At 38.0% G+C, this 20,487-nt stretch overlaps 1 protein-coding gene across 7 annotated transcripts in view; it reads right to left on the bottom strand.

Moving 5' to 3' along the window:
* Positions 1 to 20,487, bottom strand: part of Nav3 (neuron navigator 3) — a 698,200-nt gene that overhangs the window by 108,682 nt on the left and 569,031 nt on the right. For all 7 annotated transcript variants that reach the window (XM_013111900.3, XM_040754919.1, XM_040754921.1 and 4 more), the window contains 2 exons: positions 19,960 to 20,343; positions 13,862 to 13,981 (listed from right to left, as the gene is read on the bottom strand). In XM_013111900.3, the coding sequence (XP_012967354.2) occupies positions 13,862 to 13,981; positions 19,960 to 20,343 (504 nt within the window). The remainder of the gene's footprint in view (positions 1 to 13,861; positions 13,982 to 19,959; positions 20,344 to 20,487) is intronic.

Below are 20,487 nucleotides of genomic sequence, written 5' to 3'. Positions count from 1 at the left end.
ACTGGGATGACAGTAGGCACACCACATGCACTGGCATTTACATGGGTTCTTGGGATCCAGAGTCCCCTTTTCATCATTGCATGGAAACTGCCTTACATACTGAGCCATATCTTCAGCCCAAAAATGAAATTAAAAGGGGGAATTTATAGAACTATGGATGTATGGAAGTATACACATTTGATATGAATATCAGACACAAATTTGATCTATATATATATATTTGATAGATATTTACTTAGCAAATATTCTTTAATAAATCTTCAGTGTAGAAATATATCACATCTTTTGTTCCACAAATGTAAGCATACATCCGTATTTCTGTTGTATGTTCTGTGTATACATACATATATATTCATATAACAGAAATCACACATGTGTCTAGTAAAGAATCAGAATATCCAAAGCTCAAGTCACTACCCTAAAGTTAGAATTTACCAGAAAAAGTTTAAAGAGAAAGTTTCTTTGAACAGCTTTCTAGAGGTATTTGTAAAAGAGGCCATGATTACATTGAGTAATTAATGTGGAGCAATTGATGGAAGACGATCTTTGTGGTGTGGGCAGAGGTAGCAGTGTATGTGCTGATAACAAAGGAAAAGAAAGGTGATGGTGAAGTTTCAGGATGTAGACCTCCCCTCCTGACATCATGGAGGACAATTAGGAGCACTAGGTCCTTTTTCGAGGAGGAGGAGAAACATTTTACTTCCGGGTATAAGCAATAGCATGCAAGCACTTTCCACAAGCATTTCTTCTGCTTCTACTCCATGTGTCCAATGAGGTAGGCAAGCTTACTTTGAAGTTTTAGAGAAAAGGATGCAAGATGCAAAGGCAAATAATGATGGTGTTCAAGAGAACAAGATGGGCAGCTGACTCGGCTGAGTGGCGCATCAATAACCACGAGCACTTCCCCTGTCGCCCAACAGCCAGGGTGACCAAGGAGGCTGTCAGCACCTTGGCATTCTTGAGCTTTGCTGAGCACAGACATCTGTACCTGCCCTAGTCATACCATGAGTCCCGAGGTGCTGAACTTCCATGTTCACTACCTGTGCCTGTGTGAGAATAATAAAAGGTTTGAAAGTCTTCTCCTTAGAAAAGAATTATTTCACGAGTTTGAATAAAAAAAAGTGTTGCTTTTTCCTATTACAATGGTGCAATAGTTCATGAGGTCTCAGGACATTACTGCAATGTAATTAAATATTTCGCACAAACGTGAAAGACACATATAGTCTAGTATGCTTTCTATAAATTGTCTTTTATAACATTGCTTCTCGCATCTGTTAGCTTGCCATGTGAATACAATCTCTAAAAGCCACCACACTCCACTTTGTGATTCCTAAATGCCTGTTGGTGGGATTTTGAATTAGTCTGTTTGCTCTGTGCAACTAAATGAAGACATAAAATCAACAAGTTTGAGATATGTAGATGCAGCTAACAATACTTGGCATATTTACTTCACCTTTCTGATTAATTCTACTCAGTAGGCTGCACTCAACCCTGTTCTCTGTGAAAAACACAACATCATATTGATAGTAGAAGAAGAGTGTAAGGTTTGATAGCTTGGCAAAACTCCAAAGCAGCAGCCAATCAAGAATTATGATCTACTTTAGAAAGAAACTAGACTATCAAGAGAAAAAATAAGATGTGAACATCATAATCAATACTGACACCCACTGAGTTAATGAGCTGCTGTCATTACAATAACAATGAAAGAAAAATGTGGAGAGAAGAGACTCTCCAGACTGTGGTGATTAAGCCTTTATCCTACAGAACATTTATGCAGGTGAAATTTATTTTAAAAGCATGCCTCAGAATAGAAAACCCTGAAAAGTTAATTTAAGATTCACTCTCTGCATCACACTAACACCTTAATCTTACAAAAGGGTTCTACTGATACCCAGAAACCAAAGATGCCTGCTGCTCCTTCTAAAGAGACATTACACTTCAGTTTTCTAGTTGCTGCTGGCCTGTGTATGTCTATATATTTTATAGCTTGACTTACATTATATGAATACCTATGAGAGAGGTATTTGTTCCTGTGGGCATAATATGAGATTCTACTGCCAGAAGAATGGATGGGGAGAGGGTGCAGGCTCACGAGGCATTAAATTATTATGACAAATATTTTTACTCTCTATGCTTCAGTTGCCTTATTGATAAATTCAGAATAAAGTATTCTGGATTATGATCAAAAAGTACTTGGTCATACAGTATCTGCCATACAGTTAAACAAAAGTCAACATCCTTTTCCTTTGTTGAACTGTGTAGAGAAGAGAGTAGTCATTCCACAGGCATGGGGCTGATGAACCATCCATTTGGTAGACGGGATGACCAGATGTCTCCTTCAGTGTTCTCTTCCACATGGTAGGATCAACACTCCTAGGATTCCTACTCATTCTCCAACTGAAGGAGCTTCAAGTTTTCTCTTCATTCTTATTAATAAAGTGTTTTAAATGAACTCTGGGTAACACTTTCCTCGATGTACAAAGGCAGAATTATGTCTTTTTGTGATACACATTTAGTGTACTGTCTTATGCATTGTGCCTTTTTTAGTGCACACATGATTGATCCCAGGCCCTTGCATGCTAAGCAAAATATCCATTGCTGATTCACACTCCCAGCTCCAAACATAAATATTCATTGCAAACTCCTATGAAAGTAGTTTTGAGATCACCCATGAAGACACCACCAATATCAATAACAAAATGTACTGCCTCGTCTTTCTGATGAAAGATTTTCAGCTACAACAGACAGATCAATGGTAGACTAATAAAAGTTCAGAGACTACTTTGCTTCAACAAGACCTGAACAATGATAACATCAATAGACATGCTACTGAGGGCTGGGGAGGGGAATCCCATGGCACCCGTTCCTAGACAAAGGACTACAAGCAACTAATGACTGCCAAGAGACAGAGAATTATCCTCTCCCTGGGATGATAACCCTAACTGGGTGACCAATACGAAGTGGTTAGCCCTGAAATCATATTCACACAGGCAACACCAAATGGACCTAGCATCACACACACACACACACACACACACACACACACACACACACACACACCCAGAGAGAGAGAGAGAGAGAGAGAGAGAGAGAGAGAGAGAGAGAGAGAGAGAGAGAGAGAGAGAGAGAGAGCCATCAGTTTAAGAGAGTGTTGGGGCACACTAAATGGGTCTAGCATCTCTCTCTCTCTCTCTCTCTCTCTACACACACACACACACACACACACACACACACACACACACACACACACACACAAAGCCAGCAGTTTTAGAGAAAGCTGGGAAAATGGGAGAGGTGGAGGAAGGAAACAGAAGGGGAGAGTGATGTAATTATAATTCAATTAATTTAAAAAATAAGCAAAAAACTTTAGAGAATAGCTATATCAGGCTTTGTTTTAAAACACATTTATATGACCATTTGCATAATGGGCTAACTCTACAAAGGCAGTCCCAAGCAACTAAAGCATAAATCTAAATTCTTGTGTCTAAGAATGCTACTCTGCATTTTTATTTGAAAAAGAGACATGTGGGGTTCTTGTGCTAGCCCACCCTTGTGCTGAATATAAGACTGAATGATTGAATCAACCTTCCATGCTGAGACAGAAAGACACTTCCAACAGCAAATCAGGTTCACAGCTGGGGACTGTGAGTGACAGTTTCATTCTACAGCAATTCCTGAGTGCAGCATGAACACAGGAGTGTGTTTTGTATGGAAGAGTATTTTAGGATCTGTTTACAGAATCAGCATCATGAAGGATAAAGGCTGGCAAAAATACTTGTTAGACATAGGATCAAAAACGTTAATTTGGATTTTCTAAGTATTACTTCTCTGCTGCTCGAATAGCTGAGCATTTATATTCTATAATGTCTTCAGAGTTATTTGAAATATGGGACCAGTGGATCCCAAAGATCACATGGCACTACCTGCATGGAGTTCTGATTATCTGTTCTTATTTGTGAGACAAGTTCTGGCTTTACAATAGATGAAGGGATAGAAGAAGATATAAGTCTCACACTTTAAACTTGATCTTGTAACAAAAACCTGATACAGGGCCCCAGGAGAAAGAATGCCATAGGCCAATTACCAGTTCCTAGAAACTCATATGCTGTGCTTCTCTTTGTAGTAATCTCAGAGGTTGATATAAAAGTCCACAGCATAGCCTCACCAAGATCTCTGGATCCTTTTCAAAGGGGTAACTGCTGCTAAGAAAATGTCTCCACTTCTGCCGTCTCTGTGAACTGAAACCATGGAATCATGATGTCCCAGCATCTCCAAAACTGTGGGCTAACATACTTTCTTTTAATTTTTAAAAATAAATTACAGTGGCATTTCATTTCTATAATAAAAAGGCAATCAACCCATATATTGTATGTATGTATATCTAAACTATGTAACTAGAGACAGTGGGCAAACCCAAGACAAGTACGTTAAAGCAATAACCTTGCTTGTCCTTAGGATGGGGGAGGATATGGGTTATTTTTATATTTCCTTTTGAACTTTTATAAATGCTAATTTCCCTCAATACGCACATGGAAATTTCATAAGAACAAAACTGCCAACTTCTCTCAGAAAAATAAGCACTCATCATTAATGAGAACGTTTTCGTTTACAATTTATGAGAGAAACTACGCAGGAGCTCTGTGAATGTTGGCAATAAGAAACAGCAGCTTATTGCAAATAACTTCAACCGTTTCAGACACAAATTAAGTCAAGCAATGATACAAATGGACGACATATGACACCAATCAATAAATCGTGCCACCCTCTCTGTGTAGCCACAGCGATACAGTGAAGATGCCTTAGGCTTTATTAGGTACTAGCCAGAAGCCCTCAATTTAATGGCCCCAGGTTGGTGACTCACCCCATTAGTTAGCCCATTAAAAAAGGTATTCACCCCCAAGTTCTTAAGAGAAGAAAAGAGTTTCATGTATTCATGGGACTTATTAAATAAAATTATACAATTAAATTACCCAACACAATCTCTCCAGTTTTATTGATTTTCATTTAAAAATCCCTATGGTATCAAAGGTCCAAGTAGCTTTTACATTCTCCTAAGTTCTCTGTAAGGATTTTTCTTTATACACAAGAAGCACACTTCCCTACTCACTTTTCTGTTTCTTCTTTGAACTCTTTAGAGATATTTCCACAAGTGTTCATTGTCAAGGTCATAACAGGTGTACACACATAAGCACAGCAGCACAAACCTGCAATCCCAGTGCTATGGTGGTGAAAATGGGGAGACTGAATGTTTGAGGCTAGCTCAGGCTATATAGGGCAAACCTTGTCTCAAAACAAATCACCAGCATTATGACAAAGGACAGAAATCTGTAACTTGCTTTACTGGCATCATTAGAGTAGCCATCCCTTAGATCAGTGGTTCTTAGATGTTCCTAGTTCTGTGACCCCTGAATATTTACAGTTCCTCATGTTGTGGTGACCCCTCAAGCATAAAATTATTTTCATTTCCACTTCATAGCTGGAATTTTGCTACTGTTATGAATCATAATATAAATACCTGTGTTTTCTGATGATCTCAGGTGATCTCTGTCACAGAGTCATTTGAGCCCAAAGGGATCATGACCCACAGGTTGAGGACCACTACCTTAGACAATCTTTACAAACAAAAATGTGTTGCCTGTGTTTTTACATCTATTGACAGTTTGTAGTGGATGCAGAATATATCCAGATACTAGGCTAACTCACTTTCCCCTCCTTTTTGTGGAGAGGAACTGAAATGTCTGTTCATAGTCTAAGCAGATACATTTAGAATAACAAGGAAGGTTTTTCACAAAAATCAGAAATTTTCATTAAGGCATTATGAGAGTCTTGATCTAATTAGTTAATTTAAATAACAGTAAAAATATAGGGACTGGGTTCAAGATAAGTCCTCAGGGTTCATCAACAAATTCATTAGGTAAATTACTTGATTTAGGAACTCTTCTTTAGTAGTATTTACTCTTACTAGAGTTAATATTTAGTGTTACTAAAAGGTAGTACTAAAAATATCATGGGGCTGTTACAAGATAGAATAATGTATTTAAATAACATATCACATTTGCAGTACAAGCTGAGTCTTCTGTGCTACTTTTAGTATAACAACCTTGACTCCTATGCTTCTTCTATTATCATTACTGTTTTACAAAGGTTCAACAATAAATAATATTGTAAATATATGGTGGATATAAACAAGAGGACTAAGACTATGACTTTTATTGGAAAAACAATTATATAAAGACAAAGTTGTATTTTGCCCAATCTTAATATCAAGACAATTCTGAGATCGGTTTTACTATTTAGTTCAGGAGACCTTAAAATGGGGATATCACAGAGTCTGCTCCCTAATTACAATCCTCCTCCCTCACCCTCCAAAATTACAAATGCCAGAATTACAATTGTATACATTTGCAGTAGCACCCTGGCTCAAACTGATCCTTTAAGATTTTATTTATTTCCTATATATACTTTGCCTGCCAATGGGTTTTTCAAAGAGGTCATGTAGCATTTATAACACTTGTATGCTGGTTCTTTTGTTCTGAAAGATACTGAAGGAATTCCAATTAAAGCACATCTATGAGCCAGGATAGTTGCATTGTCAGTGAATGCTTTGAATCAATAGTATATAAGATATCCACAATCCTCATTCTAATGCCCTTCTGAAGTCAAGATGCTGAGTACAGTATCTCAGTACATGTGTGGTATGATCTAACTTTAGGAGTTATGCCTCACATGAAGTTTATATATTTACTTACTATGGGACCAGCCGGCACTGATAATGGGGTGAGGGGAAGTTCAGCATCAGCACATAAGCCCGAGATGTGAGCATAGTATAAAATGGAGGATAAAAGGACATCAAAAATAATTTTTATATGTCCCTAATGTTTTTCATTTAACACTCTTTATTTAGAGGTAAGATCTATGAGCAAAAAGGCAGGGCGTTAGATATGAAATGAAGTAATGACATTTACCTTATCAATTTTTCACCTCAGCCTATTACTTTTTTATTTGCGTTTAATTACTATTGAAAGCTAATAAGATAATGAAGGAAATACTTAAGGTATGTGACTACACTGATTCTGTGATTAAGCTAGAGCAAACGAACACAGAACAGAGCGAGCCATTATAGTGTACACAGACTAAAGGCAAACATAATGAATCTGACCCATAAAATATTTGCTTGCCATCTTAGGAGAAATATGTTGACTTTTTTTTCTGTGTGGAGCAGGTATGGGAACAGCAAAGGCTTCCCACCCTTTTGCATGTTCTCCCACACAGTTATGACAATGTTCTGTGAGTCTCTTTGTAATGGCAATGTTCTGCCCATTATTATCAATGGTAGATTTAGACACTCAGTGTGACTATATGTTTCCTACTTCACTGTAAGAAGAGGAGTCATCTCATTTCCAGTCTTCATTATACATCCCCATGAACTTAGAAACTCCCACTGTATTTTAGAAACATTTGTCTCATGGTTATCAGCATTTTGTTCTTCACGTCAATCTCAATTCAGCTTATACCCAATCTTAATCATTTAACATCATATAAATATGTACTATTTATATATATTCACAAATATATATATATATTCACAAATGGTGGCATATGACTGCAATCTCCATAAGTCAAATAGCTGAGATGGGCTAAGAGAGTTCAAGGTTAACCTAGGTTATATTCCAAGACCCTGTCTCAAAAGCCAACCAATCAATTACACAAAAAAACCCCAAAAGAATATATATTACTAAACTCAATCAGCCAGTTGTCAATTCTGGGAAAATTTACTTCTGCTCTTCTACTCAGGCCTGAGTAAAGCATCAAAAAGCATGTACACTTTTGACTTTACTATAAACTAATTGTTTCAAGTGTTAACTGCCTAAGTCATGTGAAGAATTCTTAGTACAAAAAAGAATAAAGTGCAAACATCCAAATTTAAGATTTTGTGCTTTATATCATTACAGGAAGGTATAGAAAATCTATTAACTCATGTTATCACTTTTACAAAGGAATTGCATATGAAATATACTTTTAAAATAATTTAAAACTCACTAAATAGAATATATCTAAATTCCAATGCCCAAAATATTGAAATAAACATTTCAAAAAGAAGCCATGTATCCATTAAAAACACTTATAATAGAAAACTGGAATTATCTTAAATTACCAACAGGATTGACACTATGTGGCAAATTGGAAGATAGGAAATTATTTAAAAACTGAAACAAATTTGTCATAAGACCTAGAGATTAAATATCTAGGTATCAATACAGGAGAAATGAAATGCATACCCAACCAAGATTTACCCATGAATGTTTATAGCAGCATTATTCTAAATGGTTGGAGTATGGGAATAATTAAATTATCCACCATCTGGTGAATAAATAACATACTATACCAATGATATCCATTAAATGGTATATCACTTGGCAATAAAGAAAAAATAGTGAGATATACTTCATGCTTGAACCTCAGTAGGAAACTTAGTAAAGGAAACAACAGGTCTAAGACTATGGACTGTAAGAACCCATTTATGTAAAGTGTACAGGAAAGATAATTGTGTAGACTACAGCACAAGTGTAGTTGAGTATCTGAGTAGAGCTTGGGAAAAGACATTAGGGACCTTTATGGGGTAAGGGAATATTCTATAACTGGTTATGGGCATATTTGTGTATATTTACTAAAAGTCACTCAAGTGTACATTCATATTGTGTAATTTTTGCCCCATAATTTTGATCTCAATGAAGTCAGTATCATTTTAACTAAGCTTTTGATATCTCTCTGGAAAGGTTTTATCTTTAATATTTTCATTAACATTCAGCAGTAATTGTAAATTTGAACTGATTTCTTAGTACTCTAACCTCAATTTTCAGTAGCAGTTGAGTTTCTGCAGAGGAACAGAATTAGAAACTCCAGGTATTTTCCTACCCTTCTATACTAATGTCAACAACACCATTTCTATTCAAAACAACTAACTCTCCTTTCAGACAGCTACACCTTGGTTGTCTGTCCAGACTTCTATAACAAAATACCATAGACGTAGTGGCTTTGAAACAGCATTCTTTTGTTTCTCAATTGTAGAGGCTAGAAGAACAGAACTCTTTGAGTCAACAGATATGGTGTCTGCTTAGTTGTTTTTTTTTAAACACAGACAGAGATTTATTTATTTATTACTTCACATTGAAAGTGATAGTTAGCTCTCTGGAGATCTGCTTTTCTAGAGAAATAAATACATTCATAAAGATCCTACTCTCATGATATAATATATTTCTAAGATCCCATATCCAAATATCAAGAGAGGAAGCATAGATATCAAATCTATAGAATGTCTATAATCTCTTTCCAAATTCTTTTAGTATCTTACATATGAAATCTCCCCCTGAGTTCAGTGGATCTCAAACTTACAGTGCTGTGGCCCTTTAGTACAGTTCCTCATGCTTTAGTTATCCACAGCCATGAATTTATTTCCTTGTTACTTCATAATTATAATTTTGCTACTGTTATGAATTGTACTGTAAACATATGATATCAAGGATATCTGATATGCAAGCCTTAAAAGGCCATAACATATAGGTTAAGAAATGCTGCCCCAGTTTTTCCAGGAATTCATTATGCAAGCTCAGATACTTGCATATCTATGATGTTTAATTATCACTGTCAATCTAGATTAAGGAGCAAGGTATCATGAAGCACACTTGTCCAGGTCTTTTCCACGGGAACTCGGATCCTCAGATCTCTGACCTCAGGCATGATTTAATCCATCTGTGGATTTATATGATGCCATTTCTAGGCAGTTGTGAAAAGGATAATATGGTATAAAGAATACATGGTATGTACTCACTCTTATATGGATTTTAGACATGTATCAGGAGAGTGCTAGTCTGCACTTGCACTGATAGAGAGTCTGGGAAACAGGAAAGAACCTAAAAGATATGCATAGTACCCAAGAGAAGAGAAATGAGGCAAGATCCTCTGAACAGATGGGGAACAGGGCGAGGGATGGGGGGAAGTGGGAACTGGGAAGAAGAGGGGGGAGGGGAAGGGAGAGAGAGTAGGTCATGGGAGAACAAGAAGGTTGAGTGGGGGGGTAGAATAGGAGGAAGAGGGAATCATAGGTTAGAAGACAGATCAGGCACCAGAGTGACCTCTAGTGATCTAAAGGGATGGCACCAATTGGCAAGCTAAGCAATAGTGGAGAGACCACCTTGAATGCCCATTCCTGATAATGAACTTGATGTCTATAACCATCGGGGAGCCTTCATCCAGTGACTGATGGAAGCAGAGGCAAACACCCATAGCTAAACACTGAACTGAACCCAAGGAACTCAGTGACAGAGAGAGAGGAGCGATGAGCAAATTGGCAAAGAATGGGCTGGCAAAACCAGCAGAGACAGCTGATCTGAACAGGGGAGAGCTCTTGGACTCCAGACCGACAGCGGGGAGGCCAGCATGGGACTGATCTGGAACCCCCCCGAATGTGAGAGTCAGTGAGGAGGCCTGGACAACCTATGGGGCCCTGAGCAGTGGATCAGTGTCTATCCCTGGAATACAAACAGACATCGTGTGCCCATAGCACAAAGAGGGATGCTCTCTCAGCCTGGACTCTTAGGGGCGTGCCTGGACCCTACTCTAGATATCTCCTGTGGAAGGAATTGGCAATAGGATGGAAGGCTGGGGGAGGGGATGGAGGGGTGCGGGAGGAGGGGAGGGAGAGGGAACTGGGATTGACATGTAAAACAAGCTATTTAAAATTAAAATAAAAAAATTCACAGCTACAAAAAAAAAAAAAGAATTCAACTGGGGGATGGGAAGCATGTCTTTCGGTGCTGGTCCTTTGCCTGGTCCCTTCCTCTGTCACTACTGTTTCTTTCTGGCCCTAATAAACGGTTCTATTATGCCTTTCCTGCCAAGATAGAAGGCACACTCTGAAACCATAAACCAAAATAAATCTTTCCTTTATTAAGATGCTTTCCAGTGAGGAAAAGGGAGCAAAATTAATCTCCCGGAGAGCAGAGCAACTCAGCATCTTCTTCACGGCTGATCTGACTTTTGTCCTTGCCCTCACTGCTGTCTGCATGAGCTCCCACCTTCCATTCACTGTTCCACTTTCTTTAGCATCCAACTGAGTTCTGTTTCCAAGCCTAGCATTTCCATTGCCATTTCATGAGTACTAGGTCAGGTAAGGTGACTGGTAAGAAACAAATGCTAGTGTCCTTTCTCCACAACATCTAGCATTGCTTTCCATTCCCTCTTTCCGGATGCTTCACTAACTCTGATTATTCCGTACTCTTTACAACAGAGCTCAATTTACCTCCGCCACGGTTTCATTTTTCTTTATGTACCCTTTAGATGTCAGAGACGCACATTGAGGGCTTGGTTTCTCATTCTACACAGAAATTCAAAGGTGATTTTCCAGGGCACAGTGTTGATGCACATAATAATTTAATACATCTTAATTATTACCAAAATAAGCAAGCCTTGGGCCAGCTTGAGGGCAGCTCTTCTGAGACATGCTCAGATTAGGTCACTGACCTTAGATTTGCACTGTTTGCATTAATGCTAACTTTGAGACTGAGATAACAGTTTTTCACACTTCTTCCTATTGAATAGCTTCTCCCAGCTGATGACATCACATTCTGCATAGTGACATCATCACCAGCTGTAGCTCTTACACTGGTGCAAGAGAATTCATTTTAAAATACAATAATGGTATGTGCTTTTGTTTTAACATTTAAAAATGAATCAAAATGGGAAAAATCATAGTATGATTTATTCCTCAAATGACTAGGCCTGACACTCTACCTCCTTTATTTCTTGTTATTCCTACTGACTTCATAACTGTAATTTTCCTACTGTTGTGGATTATAACGTAAATATCTGTGTTTTTGATGGCCTTCTTTAGCCCCCATGACAGGGTCATTCAACCCTCCAAGTGGTCTTGACTCCACAGGCTGAGAATTGCTGCTATAATTATACAAACAAAACCTGGTGAAGACCCCTGCAAGCCCTATGCTTGCTGCTTCAGTCTCTGAGAGCTGATATGGGCCTTACTTAGTTGATTCAGAGGGTACTGTTCTCCAGGTGTCTTCCATTTTAATTTCTTCTATATGCTTCTTTATTCTTCTCACAATTCCTTCTGATCTCCTCCATAGGCTATGTATAGGAAAATCTCAGGCTTTCTAAAAGAAGCTATTTAAGTTATACTGTGTTTTCAAGGCTTCATACACTACTGTCCAATTTATTAGTGTATGTTCTTGAATATCTCCACCCTGCTTCAATGATTACTCATATTCTCTAATCACAGGTGACAAACGACACAGAGTTAGGATGGGTGGGTTCATATAGCAAATAAAGGAACTGGCATAGCTAGAAGCAATACTATACTTTAAATACACTATTGTCAGATCCTGAAAGCCCTATTTTTCTAGAGGGGTATTCATTTTCAATTTAGTAGCAAGAAGTATTTAGCTACTCTTTATTGTCTACCTTTATTCAAAGCATAAGTTCTTCAAAAATCAATCAACAGAACTAACCATAAATAATTTGTGGGCTGGAGAGATGGCTCAATGGTTAAGAGCACTAGTTTTCTCTTTCAGAGGACATAAGTTCAATTCCCCACACGGGGATCACAATCATCTGTAATTCCAGCTCCAGTGGATCCGATACCCTTTTCTGACCTCTGTGTGCCCTGTGGTGCACAGACATAAATGCAAGGCAATGCTCTGAGTTAGAAATTAGTTTAGATTGTTCAAAGAATGAAAAAGGAGTTCGAGGGTTACAAATGAAGTCACTGTAACATTCCGTGACCAGATACATCTGAAAAATTTCTGAGTGGAGAGGGGAGAAATGTTTCCACACAAAGTGACACACTTCACATGCACATACAAAGATGTGCACTCACACACAGAGACTATGCAGACTGGGATAATGTGTGGGGAAAGGTGAGAGCTGGGGTTGCTCTTATGTCTAACATGATTGAAGATATTGATAGAGAATGAGTCAGAAGAAACTAAAAACTAATATCAGAATTCACTACCTCATTTGGGTATAGCTGTAAAAGAATACATGAAATTGTACCCAATCTTATTCCATAATGTGCCTATCTTAAGTTGTGAGATGTTGCCTCTATCTTAAATGGCCAATTGAAGAACTCTTCTATGGTTGGTATTACTTATAGAAATGTGTAATGTTCTCTTGCTCAATAAAATAAAAAATTTGGAGTGAAATGCTAAATAAATCAAGATCAGAAATATATTTTATGTCAGTTGTCAAAGACGCTGATCTCAGGTAATGATGATTCCGATAAAAGTCAACAGAACAGCTCCAGGAAAAAATGACTATGTCTGAAATGTATGTGCGAGTGTGCGTGCACACACACACACACACACACACACACACACACACACACACACACACCCTCCTTAAGGAACTGGAGATAATAGAGAACAAGATGCTAGCCTAAAGCAAGAGTGGCATGCCTTCAAAGTAATCTCAGGAGAAGCATCGAGCTCACTGTACTTATTGTAATTGATGGTTTGCAATACATTTTTATACTTCTGTAATTAGCCTCCAGGTACAACTAAGTGCATCGGAACTGATGGAAAAACATTAACAATGTTGGGTTGTTCTTTTCAAATGAGGAAGATAAGTAGATGCCTTTAAATTTCCTCTTAAAGAAACTGGAATTTTAAGTGTTTTCTGTCAACAGTGTATTTTTTATCCTCTATTATCCAACTATATTCTAGCAAATGAAACTGTCTTTGTTTTCAGAATATTGCAAAGTAGAAGTTATAGTTCACACAGAAAATCTCTTGTGACCTTATTTCTGAAATGGCTTTATGCACATCAGCATCTTCCATGCTGACAGAATTACCTGTCTGCATCCACTGTCACATCATGAACTCCTCGCTGCATGACATCCCTGGAAGATGCTGTATCTGGTCCTCGGTTCAGGCTTCTGGTATATAGGTTGAGCCCACCATCCGTCATGTACCTGAAGAGAATTGCCAACACGACATTATCAACAGAAAATTAAATGACCTTATCTACATGACTTAATAAACCTACTACAATGTGAATTTTCAACAACTATTCAAAACAAATGCTATTAAACCCCTTCATATACAAATACTCTCTTTGGAAAGAAGTAAAGCTTATTTTAAAATAATACTCTTTACTCAACAAGTCAATAAACTTTTACCTACTATTTTCTTTTCTTGTCTATATTTTTAACAAGTTTGGGAGTCATATATCTTGTACCAAATAAGAGAGAGGTAGTTTTACTGGTCAAATGACATGTTTTTACTACTTGAAGTTCATAAAATTAATGAAACTTTACTGACATTAATTTGTTAGATAAGTAAGTTATGCCATAACTGGTAACTTCCATAAAATTGTAACAAAAATGTATGGAATGTCCCATATGTCACTAGGACCTATTTTTTTTGTTTGTTTGTTTTATTTTACTCTTTAAGACAGGGTTCCCCTGCATAGTCCTGTCCTGGAACTCACTCTGTAGACCAGGATGTCCTCAAACTCAGAGATCTACCAGTCTCTGACACCAGAATGCAAGGCTTAAAGGCATGTACTATCACTGCCCTGCCTTAGAACCTATGTTAAGTCATTCACGTGTATCAACAAAGCTATAAGCATTTTAAATGAAGAGTGCAAATGCTCCAACATTTAATAGTGTCTCTCCCTGCAGCACCCTCCCCCACTATGTCCCGTTTTCCAGTTTCCTGGACCCTGTAGGTACCCCAAGTTAAATGCACAATGTAAAGTTTTGAAGCTGGTATATACATATCAGACAGGTTACCTCAATACACACACACACACACACACACACACACACACACACACATATATCTCCAATTCCATCCATTTACCTACAAATTTCATAATTTTTAATAGCTAAATGTCCCAGCATATATATGTAACACTTTTCATTACCTACTCATTCGTTTTTAGATGATTATAGTTAGTTTATAGAATGATGGCATTTTCTAGCTATTACAAATAAGGCAGGAATGGACATGAAAAATGGTTTTGGAAGATGTCCCCCATAATGAACAAAATTTGGAAGGGTAGTATAGGAGGAATGATTAGGTAGAGTAGGGGTGGGAGGGTGAATACGATCAAAGCATGTTGCATGAAATTCCCAAACAATGATAAAAATACAAAACAATTAAAATGTGGATAGCTACTGGAAGAAAAAATGAATTATATTGATATTACTCACCCTGCAAAATAATCAGCTCAAAATGGAAAAAAAAACCTTAATTTAAAACATAAACATAGGCTGGAAAGACGGCTCACCAGGGAAACAGGCTTGCTGCTAAGCCTGAAAAGCTGGCATCAAACATGGCAGAACAGAAAGCTGTCTTACCTCTGAGTAGACATGTGCCCACACATTTACACACACACACACACACACACACACACACACACCACAAACATATACAGAAATACACACCTACACAGAAATTCACACACACAAACACAAACAGAAACACACACATAGACACAGACACACACATACAAACATACACCACATACACACACACACACAAATTCATACACACAGACACAAACAGAAACACATACATACACACACAGACACAGACACAGACACCCCCTACACACAAAAATACGCAGTAAGTAAAATAAATAAATGTAAAACCCTAAATATTAAGACTGCTAGAGGAAAAAAAATAGAGAAAGTCTTCAAATTACAGGGACAGGTAAGAATTTTCTTAAGAAGCTCCCATAGCATAGGCAGTAGCCACAAAAACTGACAATAAAAAAGTGATGTATGGAGAATAATAGAACAATGAGACATGACAATAGAACGAAACACTTCAATGGAACTGTACAACTGTAATGTGGTATGCAGGGAGTTAGAGAAACAGTGCAGGTGGAGTGGAAGGGAATCAACCAAACTAAACGTGTTCAAAAATGTCATAAGAAAACTAGCTACGTTGACCAAGTGTGGTGATATTTTGTTTGTGCTTCAGCATATAAATCTTGCCTGCAGATCAGAGGGTGAAGCTAGCCCCTAGTTAACCAGAGAGTTCAGGCAGTTGTGGCATATGCCTTTAATCCCACCACTTGGCAGGTGGAATCAGAAAGATCAGGAGTTCAAGTCCACATTGGTTTGCATGAGATTTAACCAGTCTAAAACAGAAACGGAGCGTACACCTTCAATTTCAACACTAGGGAGATGGAGACAGGAAGTGATATGGCTGGCTGGAGAGAAGAATATAAGGTAGGAGGAGACAGGAGCTCAGCCCTTTTATAGTTTGAGGATTTCCTATGGTTTGAGATAGGAAATGGTAGTTTACTATAATAAACTTACTTCTGACTATGTTGAGATAGCAAATGGTAAAAGTAACATGTTGAATATATGCATATGTATATCTATGTGTATAAGCATGTATATGTATGTGTATATATGTGTATGTAAATGTGATATATGAGAATGTATGTATTTGTACATGTATATGCATGCAGGTGTATATATATATTTGTCTCTGTAGTGTATATGTGCCAAAGAGCATTGCCTATCATGGAATAGCACTGTATGAATAGTGACTCATTGGCAGCTATTCTATGGAAGCTTCCATGTTAACACAAAATGGATAGTACTTAAATATGAAATTAGAGAAAGAGTTTTTGTTGGGAACTCATGAGTTCACATGAAACATACACTCAGGTTCTAGGGCCTTTCAAATACTGTGCCCATTCAATCACCCCAAGTTGTTAGGACAATTGAGGGAGAAGCATAGCAGGACTGAAGTATATTCCACTTAGCATTTTTCAGTTTTGTTCCTCAGAATTCTTCATTTTTTTTCTTGTTTAGGTCAAATGGCTTAAACAGAATTTTAATCTTTGGTCATCTGCACAGAAATATTGATCATTGTGAATCTAAAGATAACTTCAATTTTACCTCATTTAAAACATATAACTTTTCTCTCAATTTTTCTTTTGTTACTTTACAAATGTACCTTTTCAACTCATTATAAGTAAGAGCTCTTCCTCTGACTAATTCCTAATTACTAACGGCTTCACATTCCCAAGCGTGTGAAGTAATTTCAAAAGGAGAAATCCGAGATAAAGAAGCTGCTGCATGCTTGAAGAAATGTTGAATTCAGAGAATACCAACCAAGTCATGTTATCATTCCTATCCTGACTACATGAAAAATGCAACTTCATTCTCATTTGCAATGACCTCATAATATTCCTAGTGTTGTGGCTAAATAAAGCATCTTTTTAGACATTTAAACAATAAGCCTTTTGTTCCTTTAATCAGCAAAATATACTTGGAAAATTGTGAAGAGCAAGCAAGCTTCTGATTCAATTTTTTAAATGAGATATAGCAATACTTTTCATATCACCCAAAGTGCTAGCAAATTGATCTTCTCGTCTGCCCCACATTTCAATTCTACATTGAGTTTTCATCAGTGACTTACTACATACTCTGAAATGGTTCTCCGCACAATGTCCTCCTATCAGCCTCTAGCTAAGACCAGCCAGATTCTATTTAGAACATGATCAGCTACCTTTCACCTAGAGAACAGAACTCTGCCATGCTTTAAAAGTTGGTCTCAGTATCCTCTATATCACAAAAGGAGAGAAGTTTCATACTCAAACTCCTCTAACAATGGAAAGAGCAAAAATGCTGACTATCTCCCATGGAACTTTTGATACAACTTTCATTCATAAGCATGTAGCTCACCGATGCACATATAACAGACTTCCTAAGAATGACTGGTGGTGACAAGACAAAAGGGACCAAAAGTGTGAATGAGGCTCGAAATGAAAAAGGAAACAAGCCAAATAGGACAAAGGGTCTAAAAACATTGCTTTTTTTACTCAGTAGGCGACTCAGTAGGGGTGACAGCCAGCTGTCATCAAATTAGTTTCCTTTTCTCTAAGGCACACAGTTAAGCCATGTTTTATTGCCTCTCTCAGGAAGCTACAGTCCTAAAGGTACCCTGGACATGAGTGTAGGCAGAAGTGAACTACAAAACCTTCAGGAAGGACTAAGACAAGATATTCTCTCACAGTATTTTCTTCATCTCCTTTGCTATTTGTTGACTTAATGGTAATGGTCAGGGTGATACTAGAAACCTGATTCGATAAGAGCAGAATTATCATAATTCTTATTCCCTAAATGATTGCGGTTTATGTTCTTTACATAAAGATCAAAAACATCAGGGACAGAGCCAGCAAGATGACTCAGTGAAGGAATCTGCTGCTGAAGCCTGAGAACCTGTGTTGGATTACCAGGACTCACTTGGGTGGTAGGAATGAACCTGATTCCCATAAGTTATCTTCTGGTCTCTACATGTGCACCATGGCATGTGTTTACCCACAGACATGCTCTCATGCACACACACAAAAAAGCAAGTAAAATATAATGAAAGGAAAAGCCAGGACTGCTTTACATGACAGAGAAATGAGCTCCATTGTCATGGTACTGAGATTTTGAGACTTGTCTAAATACAAATAAGTGTTAACTAATATAATCATGAGCCTGGAAAATATAGGATGGTCCTGTGGGTTTGGTTGCTTGTAATATCTATCATATGCAGAACTCAGTTGGGTATGGGCATATATGGACAAATACAGATTTGTATACAAATAAATATGTGTACTATTAAATCATTGAAAAGGGGGTGCTCAAAATCATAATTGCAATTATAAGAGTAGTGTTTCTTTGGTTATATTTATCAATTCTCTCTGCCTCTGTATGTGCACATTTCATGGCATATGTGTGGAGATCAGAGGACAGCCTGTAGGAGTCAATTCTCTCCTTCACCAAGACACCAGGCATTGAACTTCACCACAACTTGGTGGAAAGTGCTTTTACCTACTGAGACATCTCACCAGCCCTGGATTAGTTTTCATAGAATGCCCTACTGCTTCCAAAACTCATCATCTGACTAAACCAAGTTATTCAAGTTGCTAAAACACATTAAGAATTTTAGAATCACAAATTATTATTGTTGGAATATTATAGGAAAAAGAAAGAAAAGACCAAACTATTGGAAAGTCTGAAAACATCACCAAAGAACAAATCAGTCAATCTAAACTTTCAACTCTGGGACTGTAGAGACAGGTGAAAGAAAAAAGGAATCTACTGCCAACCACATGATCTGAGTTACATCCCTGGGACCCACATGATAGAAAGAGATAACTGACTGCCGCAAGCTGTCCTCTGAACTCCACATGTTCACCATTGTATACACAAGCCCACACACATACACACAAACCAGAAATAAACAAAATGCAATCAAAACCTTAAAGAACCTTTAACTCTGAAATATTTTCCCTGAAATTAAACTGGATGCTCTCCATTGAACAATGCCACAAAGTATTTATTCCTCAAGGCAGTAAGACAGAGGCAGCCAGATCAAAACCAGAAACTCAAGCAGTTCAGAAAAACTCCTACCTCCTTCCCACACCCAAAGTAACTATAAAATCTGTTACTTAGGAACGGGTAAGACTACTATTAAAAATACAGGCCATATGCATTTCTCTAGACCAGTGGTTCTCAATCTTCCTAATGCTATGACCCATTAATAGAGTTTTTTCATGCTGTGGTGACTCCCAATCACATTTCATTGCTACTCCATAATTGTAATTTGGCTACAGCTATGAATCATAATGTAAATATGTTTTCCAATGGTCCTAGGCAAGCCCTGTGAAAGAGGTCATTGATTTGCAGGTTGAGAGCCACTACTCTAGATGAACAGCAGAGACACTTAATGGCTTATCAAAAGAACCTTTAGAAACCTTTAGTATTTTACTTTCTATGAAGGAGCTGAAGATGTCCTAACATATCACAGACCATGTCAGAATACCAATGTTTTCTCACGACCTAGGTGGTATCTATGTCCTCTTCATAGCCAACACATCCTCACACATCCCTCTTGGACCAACAAGGTTGCCATGCTCAGGGCCACTTACCCACTGTTGATGTCGTCAGCTCTCAGACTCTTCCCAAGGATGTCACCATCACTCATGTATCCACCAACATCCACTTCAGAAGACACATCCAGGTCACTGCTTGCTTTCTCACTCATGTCTATTTGTGACATGTTTCCCAGACGAGAGACAGCAGCTCTGCGGAGAGGTGTTGTGTACATGAACCTGGACGGGTCTGTGTGGATGAATCGACTGGTACCACTTCGAGGATATCCAGCGCCCATGGACGGGGCATCCCCAGCCTGAAGACGTGGACATGCCTGCCCCAGTCTCCAGGTCATGGGAGTTGGTCTGCCTGTCAGATTGGGGATGGTCCTTCCATTCACTTCAGTTGTCACGGTAGTATCAAATGTTGTCTCCAGGGTGCTGTCAAACAAAATGGAGAGATAACTAGACTCTGGTTCACCAAGGCCACAGACCAAGACACAAGATGACAGGAAAGGCTAGAGTTGATTGCCTAGCTAGAAATTCATCACTTTTATGAATGTGAATAGTACACAGATTCATTTT

The sequence above is a fragment of the Mesocricetus auratus genome, unplaced genomic scaffold (assembly GCF_017639785.1).
Source record: "Mesocricetus auratus isolate SY011 unplaced genomic scaffold, BCM_Maur_2.0 Super-Scaffold_100011, whole genome shotgun sequence".
NCBI lineage: Eukaryota > Metazoa > Chordata > Mammalia > Rodentia > Cricetidae > Mesocricetus > Mesocricetus auratus.
Note: the sequence above shows the minus strand (reverse complement) of the source record. Positions and strands in the feature narration are given on the sequence as shown.